This window comes from Stegostoma tigrinum, chromosome 4 (assembly GCF_030684315.1).
Source record: "Stegostoma tigrinum isolate sSteTig4 chromosome 4, sSteTig4.hap1, whole genome shotgun sequence".
Lineage (NCBI taxonomy): Eukaryota > Metazoa > Chordata > Chondrichthyes > Orectolobiformes > Stegostomatidae > Stegostoma > Stegostoma tigrinum.
The window spans coordinates 2545825-2564396 of NC_081357.1; the positions used below are offsets into that span (position 1 = coordinate 2545825).

General features: G+C 51.9%; 1 protein-coding gene across 1 annotated transcript in view; it reads right to left on the reverse strand.

Annotated features, from left to right (window-relative positions):
* Positions 1 to 18572, reverse strand: part of LOC125452334 (dynein axonemal heavy chain 6-like) — a 920763-nt gene that overhangs the window by 245282 nt on the left and 656909 nt on the right. Inside the window, exons 73-75 of the mRNA XM_059645527.1 lie at positions 16624 to 16780; positions 15619 to 15829; positions 11340 to 11442 (exon numbers count right to left, since the gene is read on the reverse strand). Of these exons, the coding sequence (XP_059501510.1) occupies positions 11340 to 11442; positions 15619 to 15829; positions 16624 to 16780 (471 nt within the window). The remainder of the gene's footprint in view (positions 1 to 11339; positions 11443 to 15618; positions 15830 to 16623; positions 16781 to 18572) is intronic.

Sequence of the window (18572 nt, forward strand, 5' to 3'; positions counted from 1 at the left end):
TGACGGTGATGGAAGATGGTGACGGTGATGGTGATGGTGACGGTGATGGAGATGATGACGGTGATGGTGATGGTGATGGTGATGGAGATGGTGATGGTGATGGTGACGGTGATGGTGATGGTGACGGTGATGGAGATGGTGATGGTGACGGTGATGGAGATGGTGATGGAGATGGTGACGGTGATGGTGACGGTGATGGTGACGGTGATGGAGATGGTGACGGTGATGGAGATGGTGACGGTGATGGAGATGGTGATGGAGATGGTGACGGTGATGGAGATGGTGTTGGTGATGGAGATGGTGATGGTGATGGTGACGGTGACGGTGATGGAGATGGAGATGGTGATGGTGACGGTGATGGTGATGGAGATGGTGATGGTGATGGAGATGGTGATGGTGATGGTGACGGTGACGGTGATGGAGATGGTGACGGTGATGGAGATGGTGATGGAGATGGTGATGGTGATGGAGATGGTGACGGTGACGGTGATGGAGATGGTGATGGAGATGGTGATGGTGATGGAGATGGTGATGGTAACGGTGATGGTGATGGAGATGGTGATGGTGACGGTGATCGTGACGGTGATGGAGATGGTGACGGTGACGGTGATGGTGACGGTGATGGAGATGGTGACGGTGATGGTGACGGTGATGGAGATGGTGACGGTGATGGAGATGGTGATGGAGATGGTGATGGTGATGGTGATGGTGATGGCGATGGTGATGGTGATGGTGATGGAGATGGAGATGGTGACGGTGATGGAGATGGTGATGGAGATGGTGATGGTGATGGTGATGGTGATGGTGATGGTGATGGTGACGGTGACGGTGATGGAGATGGTGATGGTGATGGTGACGGTGATGGTGATGGAGATGGTGATGGTGACGGTGATCGTGACGGTGATGGAGATGGTGATGGTGATGGAGATGGTGATGGAGATGGAGATGGTGACGGTGATGGAGATGGTGATGGTGATGGTGATGGTGATGGAGATGGTGATGGTGATGGTGATGGAGATGGAGATGGTGACGGTGATGGAGATGGTGATGGAGATGGTGATGGTGATGGTGATGGTGATGGTGATGGTGATGGTGACGGTGATGGAGATGGTGACGGTGATCGTGACGGTGATGGAGATGGTGATGGTGATGGTGACGGTGACGGTGATGGAGATGGTGATGGAGATGGTGACGGTGACGGTGACGGTGATGGTGATGGTGATGGTGATGGTGACGGTGACGGTGATGGTGACGGTGACGGTGACGGTGACGGTGATGGTGACGGTGATGGAGATGGTGATGGTGATGGTGACGGTGATGGAGATGGTGACGGTGATGGTGACGGTGATGGAGATGGTGACGGTGATGGAGATGGTGATGGTGATGGAGATGGTGATGGTGATGGAGATGGTGACGGTGATGGTGATGGTGATGGTGACGGTGACGGTGACGGTGACGGTGACGGTGACGGTGATGGTGACGGTGACGGTGATGGTGATGGTGATGGTGACGGTGATGGAGATGGTGATGGTGATGGAGATGGTGATGGTGATGGAGATGGTGATGGTGATGGAGATGGTGACGGTGACGGTGACGGTGATGGAGATGGTGATGGTGACGGTGATGGTGATGGTGATGGTGACGGTGATGGAGATGGTGATGGTGATGGAGATGGTGATGGTGATGGAGATGGTGATGGTGATGGAGATGGTGATGGAGATGGTGACGGTGATGGTGACGGTGATGGTGACGGTGATGGTGACGGTGATGGTGATGGTGATGGTGACGGTGATGGAGATGGTGACGGTGATGGAGATGGTGATGGTGATGGAGATGGTGATGGTGATGGAGATGGTGACGGTGATGGTGATGGTGATGGAGATGGTGACGGTGATGGTGACGGTGATGGAGATGGTGATGGTGATGGTGATGGAGATGGTGATGGAGATGGTGACGGTGATGGAGATGGTGACGGTGATGGTGATGGTGATGGAGATTGTGATGGTGATGGAGATGGTGATGGTGATGGAGATGGTGACGGTGATGGTGACGGTGATGGAGATGGTGACGGTGATGGTGATGGTGACGGTGATGGAGATGGTGACGGTGATGGTGATGGTGACGGTGATGGTGATGGTGATGGTGATGGTGACGGTGATGGAGATGGTGATGGTGATGGTGATGGTGATGGTGACGGTGACGGTGATGGTGATGGTGATGGTGATGGTGACGGTGATGGAGATGGTGACGGTGATGGTGACGGTGATGGAGATGGTGACCTTGATGGAGATGGTGATGGTGATGGTGATGGAGATGGTGACGGTGATGGAGATGGTGACGGTGATGGTGATGGAGATGGTGATGGTGATGGTGATGGAGATGGTGACGGTGATGGTGATGGTGACGGTGATGGAGATGGTGACGGTGACGGTGATGGTGATGGAGATGGTGATGGTGATGGAGATGGTGATGGTGATGGTGACGGTGATGGTGATGGTGACGGTGATGGAGATGGTGATGGTGACGGTGATGGTGATGGTGACGGTGATGGAGATGGTGACGGTGATGGAGATGGTGATGGAGATGGTGATGGTGATGGTGACGGTGATGGTGATGGTGACGGTGATGGTGATGGTGACGGTGATGGAGATGGTGATGGAGATGGTGATGGTGATGGTGACGGTGATGGTGATGGTGACGGTGATGGTGATGGTGACGGTGATGGAGATGGTGATGGAGATGGTGATGGTGATGGAGATGGAGATGGTGATGGTGATGGTGATGGTGACGGTGATGGAGATGGTGATGGTGATGGTGATGGTGATGGTGATGGTGATGGAGATGGTGATGGAGATGGTGATGGTGATGGAGATGGAGATGGTGATGGTGATGGTGATGGTGACGGTGATGGAGATGGTGATGGTGATGGTGATGGTGATGGTGACGGTGATGGAGATGGTGATGGTGATGGTGATGGTGATGGAGATGGTGACGGTGATGGAGATGGTGATGGTGACGGTGATGGTGATGGTGACGGTGATGGAGATGGTGATGGAGATGGTGATGGTGATGGTGACGGTGATGGTGATGGTGACGGTGATGGAGATGGTGATGGTGACGGTGATGGTGATGGTGACGGTGATGGAGATGGTGACGGTGATGGAGATGGTGATGGAGATGGTGATGGTGATGGTGACGGTGATGGTGATGGTGACGGTGATGGTGATGGTGACGGTGATGGAGATGGTGATGGAGATGGTGATGGTGATGGTGACGGTGATGGTGATGGTGACGGTGATGGTGATGGTGACGGTGATGGAGATGGTGATGGAGATGGTGATGGTGATGGAGATGGAGATGGTGATGGTGATGGTGATGGTGACGGTGATGGAGATGGTGATGGTGATGGTGATGGTGATGGTGATGGTGATGGAGATGGTGATGGAGATGGTGATGGTGATGGAGATGGAGATGGTGATGGTGATGGTGATGGTGACGGTGATGGAGATGGTGATGGTGATGGTGATGGTGATGGTGACGGTGATGGAGATGGTGATGGTGATGGTGATGGTGATGGAGATGGTGACGGTGATGGAGATGGTGATGGTGACGGTGATGGTGACGGTGATGGAGATGGTGACGGTGATGGAGATGGTGATGGTGATGGTGATGGTGATGGTGACGGTGATGGAGATGGTGATGGAGATGGTGACGGTGATGGAGATGGTGATGGTGATGGAGATGGTTATGGTGATGGAGATGGTGATGGAGATGGAGATGGTGATGGTGATGGTGATGGTGACGGTGATGGAGATGGTGATGGAGATGGTGACGGTGATGGAGATGGTGATGGTGATGGAGATGGTGATGGTGATGGAGATGGTGATGGTGATGGAGATGGTGATGGAGATGGTGATGGTGATGGAGATGGTGATGGTGATGGAGATGGTGATGGAGATGGAGATGGTGATGGAGATGGTGACGGTGATGGAGATGGTGATGGAGATGGAGATGGTGATGGAGATGGAGATGGTGATGGAGATGGTGACGGTGATGGAGATGGTGATGGTGACGGTGACGGTGACGGTGATGGAGATGGAGATGGTGATGGTGATGGTGATGGTGATGGAGATGGTGATGGTGATGGTGACGGTGACGGTGACGGTGATGGAGATGGTGATGGTGATGGAGATGGAGATGGTGATGGTGATGGTGATGGAGATGGAGATGGTGATGGAGATGGTGATGGTGACGGTGTTGGAGATGGTGATGGAGATGGTGATGGTGATGGGGATGGTGATGGAGATGGAGATGGTGATGGTGACGGTGATGGAGATGGTGACGGTGATGGAGATGGTGATGGTGATGGTGACGGTGATGGTGATGGTGATGGAGATCGTGACGGTGATGGAGATGGTGACGGTGATGGAGATGGTGATGGAGATGGTGACGGTGATGGTGATGGTGATGGTGATGGTGATGGTGATGGTGATGGTGATGGAGATGGTGATGGAGATGGTGATGGTGATGGTGATGGTGACGGTGACGGTGAGGGTGATGGTGATGGTGATGGTGATGGTGACGGTGACGGTGACGGTGATGGAGATGGAGATGGTGATGGTGATGGTGATGGTGATGGAGATGGTGATGGTGATGGTGACGGTGACGGTGACGGTGATGGAGATGGTGATGGTGATGGAGATGGAGATGGTGATGGAGATGGTGATGGTGACGGTGACGGTGACGGTGATGGAGATGGAGATGGTGATGGTGATGGTGATGGTGATGGAGATGGTGATGGTGATGGTGACGGTGACGGTGACGGTGATGGAGATGGTGATGGTGATGGAGATGGAGATGGTGATGGTGATGGTGATGGAGATGGAGATGGTGATGGAGATGGTGATGGTGACGGTGTTGGAGATGGTGATGGAGATGGTGATGGTGATGGGGATGGTGATGGAGATGGAGATGGTGATGGTGACGGTGATGGAGATGGTGACGGTGATGGAGATGGTGATGGTGATGGTGACGGTGATGGTGATGGTGATGGAGATCGTGACGGTGATGGAGATGGTGACGGTGATGGAGATGGTGATGGAGATGGTGACGGTGATGGTGATGGTGATGGTGATGGTGATGGTGATGGTGATGGTGATGGAGATGGTGATGGAGATGGTGATGGTGATGGTGATGGTGACGGTGACGGTGAGGGTGATGGTGATGGTGATGGTGATGGTGACGGTGATGGAGATGGTGACGGTGACGGTGACGGTGATGGTGACGGTGATGGAGATGGTGACGGTGATGGAGATGGTGATGGAGATGGTGATGGTGATGGAGATGGTGACGGTGATGGAGATGGTGACGGTGATGGAGATGGTGATGGAGATGGTGATGGTGATGGAGATGGTGATGGAGATGGTGACGGTGATGGTGATGGTGATGGTGATGGTGATGGTGATGGTGATGGAGATGGTGATGGTGATGGAGATGGTGATGGTGATGGTGACGGTGACGGTGATGGAGATGGAGATGGTGATGGTGATGGTGATGGTGATGGAGATGGAGATGGTGATGGTGACGGTGATCGTGACGGTGATGGTGATGGTGACGGTGATGGTGATGGTGATGGTGACGGTGACGGTGATGGTGATGGTGATGGTGATGGAGATGGTGATGGTGATGGTGATGGTGATGGTGACGGTGACGGTGACGGTGATGGAGATGGTGATGGTGATGGAGATGGTGATGGTGACGGTGACGGTGATGGTGATGGAGATGGTGATGGTGATGGAGATGGTGATGGTGATGGTGATGGTGACGGTGATGGAGATGGTGATGGAGATGGTGATGGTGATGGAGATGATGATGGTGATGGAGATGGTGACGGTGATGGTGACGGTGATGGTGATGGTGACGGTGATGGTGACGGTGATGGAGATGGTGATGGTGATGGTGATGGTGATGGAGATGGTGACGGTGATGGTGACGGTGACGGTGATGGTGATGGAGATGGTGATGGTGATGGAGATGGTGATGGTGATGGTGATGGTGATGGAGATGGTGACGGTGATGGTGACGGTGATGGTGATGGTGACGGTGATGGTGATGGTGATGGAGATGGTGACGGTGACGGTGACGGTGACGGTGACGGTGATGGTGACGGTGACGGTGATGGAGATGGTGACGGTGATGGTGATGGTGATGGTGATGGAGATGGTGACGGTGATGGTGACGGTGATGGTGACGGTGATGGAGATGGTGATGGAGATGGTGACGGTGATGGAGATGGTGATGGAGATGGTGATGGTGATGGAGATGGTGATGGTGATGGTGACGGTGACGGTGATGGTGATGGTGATGGTGATGGTGATGGTGACGGTGATGGAGATGGTGACGGTGATCGTGACGGTGATGGAGATGGTGACGGTGACAGTGATGGTGACGGTGATGGAGATGGTGACGGTGACGGTGATGGTGATGGTGACGGTGACGGTGACGGTGACGGTGATGGTGACGGTGACGGTGACGGTGACGGTGATGGTGATGGTGATGGAGATGGTGATGGTGATGGTGATGATGATGGTGACGGTGATGGAGATGGTGATGGAGATGGTGATGGTGATGATGATGGTGACGGTGATGGAGATGGTGATGGAGATGGTGATGGTGATGGAGATGGTGATGGTGATGGTGATGGTGATGGTGACGGTGATGGAGATGGTGATGGAGATGGTGATGGTGATGGAGATGGTGACGGTGATGGAGATGGTGACGGTGATGGTGACGGTGATGGAGATGGTGACGGTGATGGAGATGGTGATGGTGATGGAGATGGTGATGGTGATGGAGATGGTGACGGTGATGGTGACGGTGATGGAGATGGTGACGGTGATGGAGATGGTGATGGTGATGGAGATGGTGATGGTGATGGAGATGGTGACGGTGATGGTGATGGTGACGGTGATGGTGATGGTGATGGTGACGGTGATGGTGACGGTGATGGTGATGGTGACGGTGATGGAGATGGTGACGGTGATGGTGATGGTGATGGTGACGGTGATGGAGATGGTGATGGTGATGGTGACGGTGATGGAGATGGTGATGGAGATGGTGACGGTGATGGTGACGGTGATGGTGACGGTGATGGAGATGGTGACGGTGATGGAGATGGTGACGGTGATGGTGATGGTGATGGAGATGGTGATGGTGATGGTGACGGTGATGGTGATGGTGACGGTGATGGAGATGGTGATGGTGACGGTGACGGTGATGGTGATGGTGATGGTGACGGTGATGGAGATGGTGATGGAGATGGTGACGGTGATGGTGACGGTGATGGTGACGGTGATGGAGATGGTGACGGTGATGGAGATGGTGACGGTGATGGTGATGGTGACGGTGATGGAGATGGTGATGGAGATGGTGACGGTGATGGAGATGGTGATGGTGATGGAGATGGTGATGGTGATGGTGACGGTGACGGTGATGGAGATGGAGATGGTGATGGTGATGGTGATGGTGATGGTGATGGTGACGGTGATGGAGATGGTGATGGAGATGGTGACGGTGATGGAGATGGTGATGGAGATGGAGATGGTGACGGTGATGGAGATGGTGACGGTGATTGAGATGGTGACGGTGATGGTGATGGTGACGGTGATGGAGATGGTGATGGAGATGGTGACGGTGATGGAGATGGTGATGGAGATGGAGATGGTGACGGTGATGGAGATGGTGATGGAGATGGTGATGGTGACGGTGATGGTGATGGTGATGGTGATGGTGATGGAGATGGTGATGGTGACGGTGATGGAGATGGTGATGGTGATGGTGACGGTGATGGAGATGGTGATGGAGATGGTGACGGTGATGGTGACGGTGATGGTGACGGTGATGGAGATGGTGACGGTGATGGAGATGGTGACGGTGATGGTGATGGTGATGGAGATGGTGATGGTGATGGTGACGGTGATGGTGATGGTGACGGTGATGGAGATGGTGATGGTGACGGTGACGGTGATGGTGATGGTGATGGTGACGGTGATGGAGATGGTGATGGAGATGGTGACGGTGATGGTGACGGTGATGGTGACGGTGATGGAGATGGTGACGGTGATGGAGATGGTGACGGTGATGGTGATGGTGACGGTGATGGAGATGGTGATGGAGATGGTGACGGTGATGGAGATGGTGATGGTGATGGAGATGGTGATGGTGATGGTGACGGTGACGGTGATGGAGATGGAGATGGTGATGGTGATGGTGATGGTGATGGTGATGGTGACGGTGATGGAGATGGTGATGGAGATGGTGACGGTGATGGAGATGGTGATGGAGATGGAGATGGTGACGGTGATGGAGATGGTGACGGTGATGGAGATGGTGACGGTGATGGTGATGGTGACGGTGATGGAGATGGTGATGGAGATGGTGACGGTGATGGAGATGGTGATGGAGATGGAGATGGTGACGGTGATGGAGATGGTGATGGAGATGGTGATGGTGACGGTGATGGAGATGGTGATGGAGATGGTGATGGTGATGGTGATGGTGATGGTGATGGTGATGGTGACGGTGATGGAGATGGTGACGGTGATCGTGACGGTGATGGAGATGGTGACGGTGATGGTGACGGTGATGGAGATGGTGACGGTGACGGTGATGGTGATGGTGATGGTGATGGTGACGGTGACGGTGACGGTGATGGTGATGGTGATGGTGACGGTGACGGTGACGGTGATGGTGACGGTGATGGAGATGGTGATGGTGATGGTGACGGTGATGGAGATGGTGACGGTGATGGTGATGGTGATGGTGACGGTGACGGTGATGGTGACGGTGACGGTGACGGTGACGGTGACGGTGATGGTGATGGTGACGGTGATGGAGATGGTGATGGTGATGGAGATGGTGATGGTGATGGAGATGGTGACGGTGATGGAGATGGTGACGGTGATGGTGATGGTGATGGTGATGGTGACGGTGATGGAGATGGTGATGGTGATGGAGATGGTGATGGTGATGGTGATGGTGATGGTGATGGAGATGGTGACGGTGACGGTGATGGAGATGGTGACGGTGATGGTGATGGTGATGGTGATGGTGATGGTGATGGTGACGGTGATGGAGATGGTGATGGTGACGGTGATGGAGATGGTGACGGTGATCGTGACGGTGATGGAGATGGTGACGGTGACGGTGATGGTGACGGTGATGGAGATGGTGACGGTGACGGTGATGGTGATGGAGATGGTGACGGTGATGGTGATGGTGACGGTGATGGTGACGGTGACGGTGACGGTGACGGTGATGGTGATGGTGATGGTGATGGTGACGGTGATGGTGATGGTGACGGTGATGGAGATGGTGACGGTGATGGTGACGGTGATGGAGATGGTGACGGTGATGGAGATGGTGATGGTGATGGAGATGGTGATGGTGATGGAGATGGTGACGGTGATGGAGATGGTGACGGTGATGGTGACGGTGATGGAGATGGTGACGGTGATGGAGATGGTGATGGTGATGGTGATGGAGATGGTGACGGTGATGGTGATGGTGATGGTGACGGTGATGGTGACGGTGATGGAGATGGTGACGGTGATGGAGATGGTGATGGTGATGGAGATGGTGATGGTGATGGAGATGGTGACGGTGATGGTGACGGTGATGGAGATGGTGACGGTGATGGAGATGGTGATGGTGATGGTGATGGAGATGGTGACGGTGATGGTGACGGTGATGGAGATGGTGACGGTGATGGAGATGGTGACGGTGACGGTGATGGTGACGGTGATGGAGATGGTGACGGTGACGGTGACGGTGATGGAGATGGTGACGGTGATGGAGATGGTGATGGTGATGGAGATGGTGATGGTGATGGTGACGGTGATGGTGATGGTGACGGTGATGGAGATGGTGACGGTGATGGAGATGGTGACGGTGATGGTGACGGTGACGGTGATGGTGATGGTGACGGTGATGGAGATGGTGACGGTGATGGTGACGGTGATGGAGATGGTGATGGTGATGGAGATGGTGACGGTGATGGAGATGGTGATGGTGACGGTGATGGTGACGGTGACGGTGATGGTGACGGTGATGGTGATGGAGATGGTGATGGTGATGGAGATGGTGATGGTGATGGAGATGGTGACGGTGATGGTGACGGTGATGGAGATGGTGACGGTGATGGAGATGGTGACGGTGATGGAGATGGTGACGGTGATGGTGACGGTGATGGAGATGGTGACGGTGATGGAGATGGTGACGGTGATGGTGATGGTGACGGTGATGGAGATGGTGACGGTGATGGTGACGGTGATGGTGATGGTGACGGTGATGGAGATGGTGACGGTGATGGAGATGGTGACGGTGATGGTGACGGTGACGGTGATGGTGATGGTGACGGTGATGGAGATGGTGACGGTGATGGTGACGGTGATGGAGATGGTGACGGTGATGGAGATGGTGATGGTGATGGAGATGGTGACGGTGATGGAGATGGTGACGGTGATGGTGACGGTGATGGAGATAGTGACGGTGATGGAGATGGTGATGGTGACGGTGATGGTGACGGTGACGGTGATGGTGACGGTGATGGTGATGGAGATGGTGATGGTGATGGAGATGGTGATGGTGATGGAGATGGTGACGGTGATGGTGACGGTGATGGAGATGGTGACGGTGATGGAGATGGTGATGGTGATGGAGATGGTGATGGTGATGGTGACGGTGATGGAGATGGTGACGGTGATGGTGACGGTGATGGAGATGGTGACGGTGATGGAGATGGTGACGGTGATGGTGATGGTGACGGTGATGGAGATGGTGACGGTGATGGTGACGGTGATGGAGATGGTGACGGTGATGGAGATGGTGATGGTGATGGAGATGGTGACGGTGATGGAGATGGTGACGGTGATGGAGATGGTGACGGTGATGGTGACGGTGATGGAGATGGTGACGGTGATGGAGATGGTGACGGTGATGGTGATGGTGACGGTGATGGAGATGGTGACGGTGATGGTGACGGTGATGGAGATGGTGACGGTGATGGAGATGGTGATGGTGATGGAGATGGTGACGGTGATGGAGATGGTGACGGTGATGGAGATGGTGACGGTGATGGTGATGGTGACGGTGATGGAGATGGTGACGGTGATGGTGACGGTGATGGAGATGGTGACGGTGATGGGGATGGTGACGGTGATGGTGATGGTGATGGAGATGGAGATGGTGATGGTGACGGTGATGGTGACGGTGATGGAGATGGTGACGGTGACGGAGACGGTGACGGTGATGGTGGTCTTAATGGTTGCCAGTCATCTTACCTTCACCCCTTCATGCAGAATGGAGATGGGTAATACGTCATCAGATTTGGAGCTAAGTAATAGCCTGAAGTTGGGATCAATATGCACTCCTGGTTTTTTAAACCTAGAAAGAACGAGACAATACACGTGGTTAGGTTCTGGACTAACCTGCCTGTGAGTGTGACAGAGGCAATGTCGGGAAGGAGCATGGTCAGTCTGACAAATCAGCAGAAGGAGACAAAGAGCACTGGAGTCGACTGACTATCCTGTCAGGAATTGTGTTCAGACTGGAAATTTAGTACCAAGGGACACGGAGGCCCTTGAACTGGAATTTTCAGCACAAAGTAAACTTGCCAGGGAACTACGTGTGAAAGAATAAAGGGCTTTCCTCTTGTTTCACCAGAACGCTGGATTGCCTCACTGATTAAAAATCTGTCTAACTGAGCCTGAATTCTTGAAAAATTTGTGCGTGGGACATGGACATCGCTGGCTGGGCCAGCGTTTTACTACCAGTCCCTGGTTGCCCTTGAGAAGGTGGGGGCGAGCTGCCTTTTTGAACCACTGCAGTCTTCCTGCTGTGGGTTGACCCACAATGCCATGGAGGGAATTCCAGGATTTTGAGCCAACAACAGTGAAGGAATAGCAAAATATTTTCAAGTCAGGAGGGCGAGTGACTTGTAGGGTATCTTGCGGGGCTGGTGTTCCCATGTACGTGATGCCCTTGTCCTTCTAGATGCAAGTGGTCGTGGGTTTGGAAGGTGCTGCCTGAGGATCTTTGGTGAGTCTCTGCAGTGCCCCTTGTAGATGGTACACACTGCTGCTACTGAGTGTCGGTGGTGGGGGGAGTGGATGCTTGTGGATGTGATGCCAATCAAGCGGCTGCTTTGTCCTGGATGGGGTCAAGCTCCTTGAGTGTTTTTGGGGCTGCCCCCATCCAGGCAAGTGGGGAGTATTCCATCACACTCCTGACTGTGCCTTGTAGATGGTGGACAGGGTTTGAGGAGTCAGGAGATGAATTACTCGCTACAGTATGCCCAGCTTCTAGCCTGCTTGGTGAGTCTAATTGAGTCTTTGATCAATGATAATGCACAGGATGTTAATGATGGGGGATTCAGTGATGGTAACACCACTGAACATCAAGATTGTCTGTAATTGGAGATGGTCACAGCCTGGCATTTGTGAGGCACAAACCTTACTTTGCAATTTTCAGCCCAAGCCTGGATATTGTTCCAATCTGTTTTCTGAGAAAGGGTCACTGCACCCGAAATGTTAACTCTGATTTCTCCCCCACAGATGCTGCCAGACCTGCTGAGCATTTCTAGCAATTTGGTTATTGTTCTGATCTTGTTGCATGTGAACACGGACTGCTTCAGTATCTGGGGAGTCACGAACGGTGCTGAACATTGTGTAATCATCAGTGAACATCCCCACTTCTGACCTTATGATGGAGGGAAGGTCATTGATGAAGCATCTGAAGATGGTTGGGCCTAGGACACTACCCTGAGGGACTCCTGCAGAGATGTCCTGGAGCTGAGATGACTGACCTCCCACAACTACAGCCATCTTCCTATTTGTCAGGTATGACTCCAACCAGCAGAGTGTTTGCCCCTGAAACTCATTGATTCCAGTTTTGCCAGGGCTCCTTGATGTGACACTCGGTCAAATGTAGCTTTGATATCAAGGGCTGTCACTCTCACCTCACCCTCTGGAATTCAGCTCTTTTGTCCATGTTTGAACCGAGGCTGTAATGAGGTCAGGAGCTGAGTGGCCCTGGCGGAACCCAAACTGGGCGTCACTGAGCAGGTTATTGCTGAGTAGGTGCTGCCTGATAGCACTGTTACTGACACCTTCCATCACTTTACCGATGATTGAGAGGACACTGATGGGGTAGTAATTGGCCGGGATGGATTTGTCCTGCTTTTTGCATACAGGACGCACTTGGGCAATTTTCCACATTGTCGGGTAGATACCAGAGCTGTAACTGTGCTGGAACAGCTTGGCTCGGGGAGCGGTGAGTTCTGGAGCACAAGTCTTCAGTACTATTGCCGGAATCTGCTCAGGACCAGTGGCCTTTGCAGTATCCCGTGTCTCCATGTGTTTCGTGATATCACACGGAGTGAATCGAATTGGCTGAAAACTGGTATCTGTAACGCTAGGGACCACTGGAGGAGGCCGAGATGGATCGTCCACTCAGCACTTCTGACTGAAGACCGCTGCAAACACTTCAGCCTTATCTTTTACCCTGATGTGCTGGGCTCTTCCATCATTGAGGATAGAGATATTTGTGGAGACTCCTCCTCCTGTGAGATGTTTAATTGTTCACCACCACTCACAACTGGATGTGGCAGGACTGCAGAGCTGTCACATCTATTTTTGTGTCATCCATAAACTTGGGATAGTGCATTCACTTTCCTATTCTCATATATATTGTAAGTAATTATGTCCCCAATGCTGATTTCTGTGCCACTCCACTAGTTATAGACTGCCATGTTGAAAATGCCAACCGTGTCTTCATCGCAATTGTATCTGCTTTTAGTTAGCCAATCCTCTGTCCAGGCTGATATCCTGCTTCCAAGGCCACGGACTCTTCTCAAATTAATTAGCCCTAACATGCGATACCTTATCAAACACCTTCTGAAAATCCGAGCGTATCACAAACATTGCTTCCCCTTTATCTGTCCTGCCTGTTACCGCCTCAAAGAATTCTTGTAAATGTGTCATTTCCCCTTCATTACGCTACACTGATACTTCTTTGTCATGTTGTATATTTCTAAATGCTCTGCTGTTACATTCTTTTTTATAGATGCTAATGGTTTCCTAATGAAGGACATTAAGCAAACATAGCAGGTTTGGCAGGTCACCGGAACTGAACCATTAACTCTGACTTCTCTCCACAGATTGCTGCCCGATCAGCTGAACTTTTCCAGCAACTTCTGTTTTTGCTCCGGATTTACAGCATCCAGTTCTTTTGGTTTTTATTAATCTAATTTAGCTGTTTTCTCTCTTTCCCTTTGTAAATAATTTGTTAGATTGGCAGATTGAGACATTTCTAAAATCTAAGGAAACTACTGATGTATCTACTATCTGTGTCGCCATTTCCGGTAAAATCCTTGGGTGCAGACATTATTTCCATTGTGACAGTTTTTGTATTTATTTCCTGACATTTTATTCATTGATGTTTTAGTAGTTTTAGAATGCTGTTAGTATATATTACAGTGGAGAATGCTGCAATGTTTATTCAACTCCTCTGCCAAATTCTGTTCATAGAATCCCTACAACATGGAAGCAAGCCATTCAGCCCAGCCAGACCCACCTCATCCCTGTAACTTTCCATTTTTACCATAGCTAATCCATCTAGCCTGCACATCTTTGGACGGTGAAGGGGAAACAGGAGCACCTAGAGAAAACCCACACAGACACGGGGGAGAACATGCAAACTCCACACAGACAGCGTGGAATCAAGCTCAGGTCCCTGCTGTTATGAGGCAGCAGTGCTAACCACTGAGCCACCGTGCTACCCTTTATTTCACCAGCCTCACTGTCTAAGGGGCCTAATGTAATTTTGGCTTCTGATTTCTTTGTTATATATTGAAAGACAGCTCTTGCTGTCCATTTTTATATTACTTATAAGTTTACCGTCAAAGTTTATTGTCTGCCTCTTTAATATTTATTTTGTCATCTTTTGTTGGTTTTCAAAAGCATACCAATCCTGTGGTTCATGAGGATGGTATTGTCTGAAGGACGGTACCCCCTCAGGGACGGTACCCCCTCAGGGATGGTACACCCTCAGGGACGGTACCCCCTCAGGGACGGTACACTCTCAGGGACGGTACCCCCTCAGGGATGGTACACCCTCAGGGACGGTACCCCCCTTAGGGACGGTACCCCCCTCAGGGACGGTACACTCTCATAGACGGTACCCCTTCAGGGACGGTACCCCTTCAGGGACGGTACACTCTCAGGGACGGTACCCCCTCAGGGATGGTACACCCTCAGGGACGGTACCCCCCTCAGGGACGGTACCCCCCTCAGGGACGGTACACTCTCATAGACGGTACCCCTTCAGGGACGGTACCCCCTCAGGGACGGTACCCCCTCAGGGACGGTACACTCTCATGGACGGTACCCCTTCAGGGACGGTACACCCTCAGGGATGGTACATTCTCAGGGATAGTCAGGAGAAAGCTATCAGTGGGTTACACAATCACTGGGAATAAACCCTCAGGGTGGGCACACACACGCCTGTAGACTAGGAGGGCTGTGCCCCTTGTAGTGATCAGATAATGCTGGTTAGACTCACGATTCCACAATGGCCTGCAGTGTTGGCATGAAGTAGGCAGCCAGGTGACAATTCTGCAGAAACACCCAGCGACCCCTCTGTACCAGAGCTTTATGGATCAGCTCTTCAGCGATAGGCCCCTGACCCCGGCCCAGAGACACCATGTCCAGGTGGTCTGTGCTCCCCCGGCATTCTTTGGCAAATCGCAGCACTTGAGAGACGGGGTCGGTACCTGAAGAGAAAAGCAGCCTTTCAGCTCAGACAGAGTCTTCCACAATCATCTCAGTGCTCACAGCGATAGTCAGAGTGAGAAGATGATGAACACTGAACTGTTACCATCCCCACTCCCCACACCACAAAACACCGATAGAGATTACCCCGCTCTCCACCCTCCCTCACCCACAAACATCACACCCTTCACACTGACATCAACCCACTCTCCACCCCATCCGACACGCTCACCCCTCAGAGGGTCAGTGCTGAGGGAGTGCCGCACTGTCAGAGGGTCAGTGCTGAGGGAGCAGGCACTGTCGGAGGGTCAGTGCTGAGGAAGCAGGCACTGTCGGAGGGTCAGTGCTGAGGGAGCGGGCACTGTCAGAGGGTCAGTGCTGAGGGAGCAGGCACTGTCGGAGGGTCAGTGCTGAGGGAGCGGGCACTGTCGGAGGGTCAGTGCTGAGGGAGCAGGCACTGTCGGAGGGTCAGTGCTGAGGGAGTGCCGCACTGTCAGAGGGTCAGTGCTGAGGGAGCAGGCACTGTCGGAGGGTCAGTGCTGAGGGAGCAGGCACTGTCGGAGGGTCAGCGCTGAGGGAGCACCGCACTGTTGGAGGGTCAGTGCTAGGGGGCGCCGCACTGTCGGAGGGTCAGTGCTGAGGGAGCGGGCACTGTCGGAGGTCTGGTTGTGAAACTTTTGCATTTCCTGTTGTTTCATTTTAGCCGCCTGATTTGTCTAGCTCTAGGTCTTACAGGCTTTCAATCATATCCTTAATATGCCTGTGAGTGTTTTGAGATGAACTTGGATTGCCTTACCTGGGGACAGGAGAAATATCAGTGGTGTCGAGGCATCAGTCTCATTGAATGCGTCCTGGAGATGGACTGAGGGGCTTGGGAGAAAACCTGGGCCCAGTTTCTCTGCAATAAATTCTCTCACTGAGGCAATCAAGCACTCAGGCCTCAGGATTTTTATCTGGAAAATACAGGAGAATGTGATGATCAGAGTTATTGTTTCATAAAGCACAGATACAGACCCTTCGGTCCAACCAGTCCATGCTGACCTGATCTAGTCCCATTTGCCAGCATTTGCCCCATATCCCTCTAAACCCTTTCTAATGTTGTACCCCTCGTGATGCCTTTTAAATGTTGAAAATTGTAGAACTTCCTTTGGTAGCTCGTTATGTAAATGCACCACCCATGCGTGATAGAATTTGCCCCTTCGGTTTCTTTCAAATCATTCCCTTCTCACCTTAAACCTATGCCGTCTAGTTTTGGTCTCCCCTATGCTGGGAAAAAGTCCTTCTGCTATCCATGCCCCTCATGATTTTATAAGCCTCTACAAGGTCACCCGTCAGCCTCCGACGCTCCAGGGAAAATAGCCCCAGACTATTCAGCCTCTCCCTTGCGCTCAAACCCTCCAGTCCTGGCAACATTCTTGTCAATCTTTTCTGCACCCTCTGAAATTTAACAACATCCTTCCTATAGAAGGTGACCAGAATTGTATGCAGTTTTCTAAAGGTGCCCTCACCATCCTCTGTACAGCCACAACATGACATCTCACCTTCTCTTGTCCATGTTCTGACCAATGAAGGCAAGTGTGCCAAATGCTTTAACTATCCTGTCTATCTGTGACTACACTACTGCTGGCCATAGGCCTCCAGTCTGAGAAGTAGCCCTCTACCACAACCCTCTGATTCCTCCCTCTGAGCCAATTTTGTATCCAATTGGCAAGCTTCTCCCTGGATTGGAGAGAGTGGGTCTGAAGTTCTGAAGAAGGGTTGCTGGATTTGAAACATTAACTCTGCTACCTCGGTACAGATGCTGCCAGACCTGCTGAGGTTCTCCAGTAATTTCTGTCTTTGTTCCCTCCATCCCCAGGATCAGCTGAGTGAACCTTCTCTGGACAGCCCCCAATCATGGGATATCTTTCCTGAGATAAGGAGCAGTATTCCAGCTGTGGTCTAATTTGTGCCTTGTATGCTTTTAGCAAAACCATCTCAATCTTACCGATCCCTCTGAAATAAAGGCCAACATTCCATTCGCCTTCCCTATCACCCACTGAACCTGGATGCTAACTTTTTTTATTCGTGCACTAGGACTCCTAGATGTCTCTGCACTATAGCTTTCTGCAGGCCTTCTCCAATTGAATAATATTTAGCTTCTTTATTCTTTCTGTCAAAGTGCATAACCTCACATTTGCCCACATTATATGCCATTTACCAAGCTCTTGCCCAGTCATATCACTCTGCAGGCTCTGGGTCATCCTCATCACTTACTTTGCCACTATTTTTGTGTCAACGACTAACTTGGAAATAGTACAAAGCAGTCCAGTTAATTGACACAACATGCACCACCTTCAACATCCCACTCCCTCCACCACCGACACTCAGTAGCACCAGTGTGTACCATCTACAAGATGCACTGCAGAGATTCACCAAAGATCCTCAGGCAGCACCTTCCAAACCCACAACCACTTCCATCTAGAAGGACAAGGGCAGCAGATACATGGGAACACCACCCCCTGCAAGTTCCCCTCCGAGCCACCCACCATTTTTTTTAATGATTCATTCATGGGATGAGGGTGTCACTGACCAGGTAGCATTTATGGCCCATCCCTCATTGCCCAGAGGCTGTGGGAGTGGAGTCACATGTAGGCCAGACCAGGTAAGGATGGCAGTTTCCTTCCCTAAAGGACATTTGTGAACCAGATGGGTTTTTCTGATTATTGACAATGGATTCGTGGTCATCATTAGATTCTTAATTCC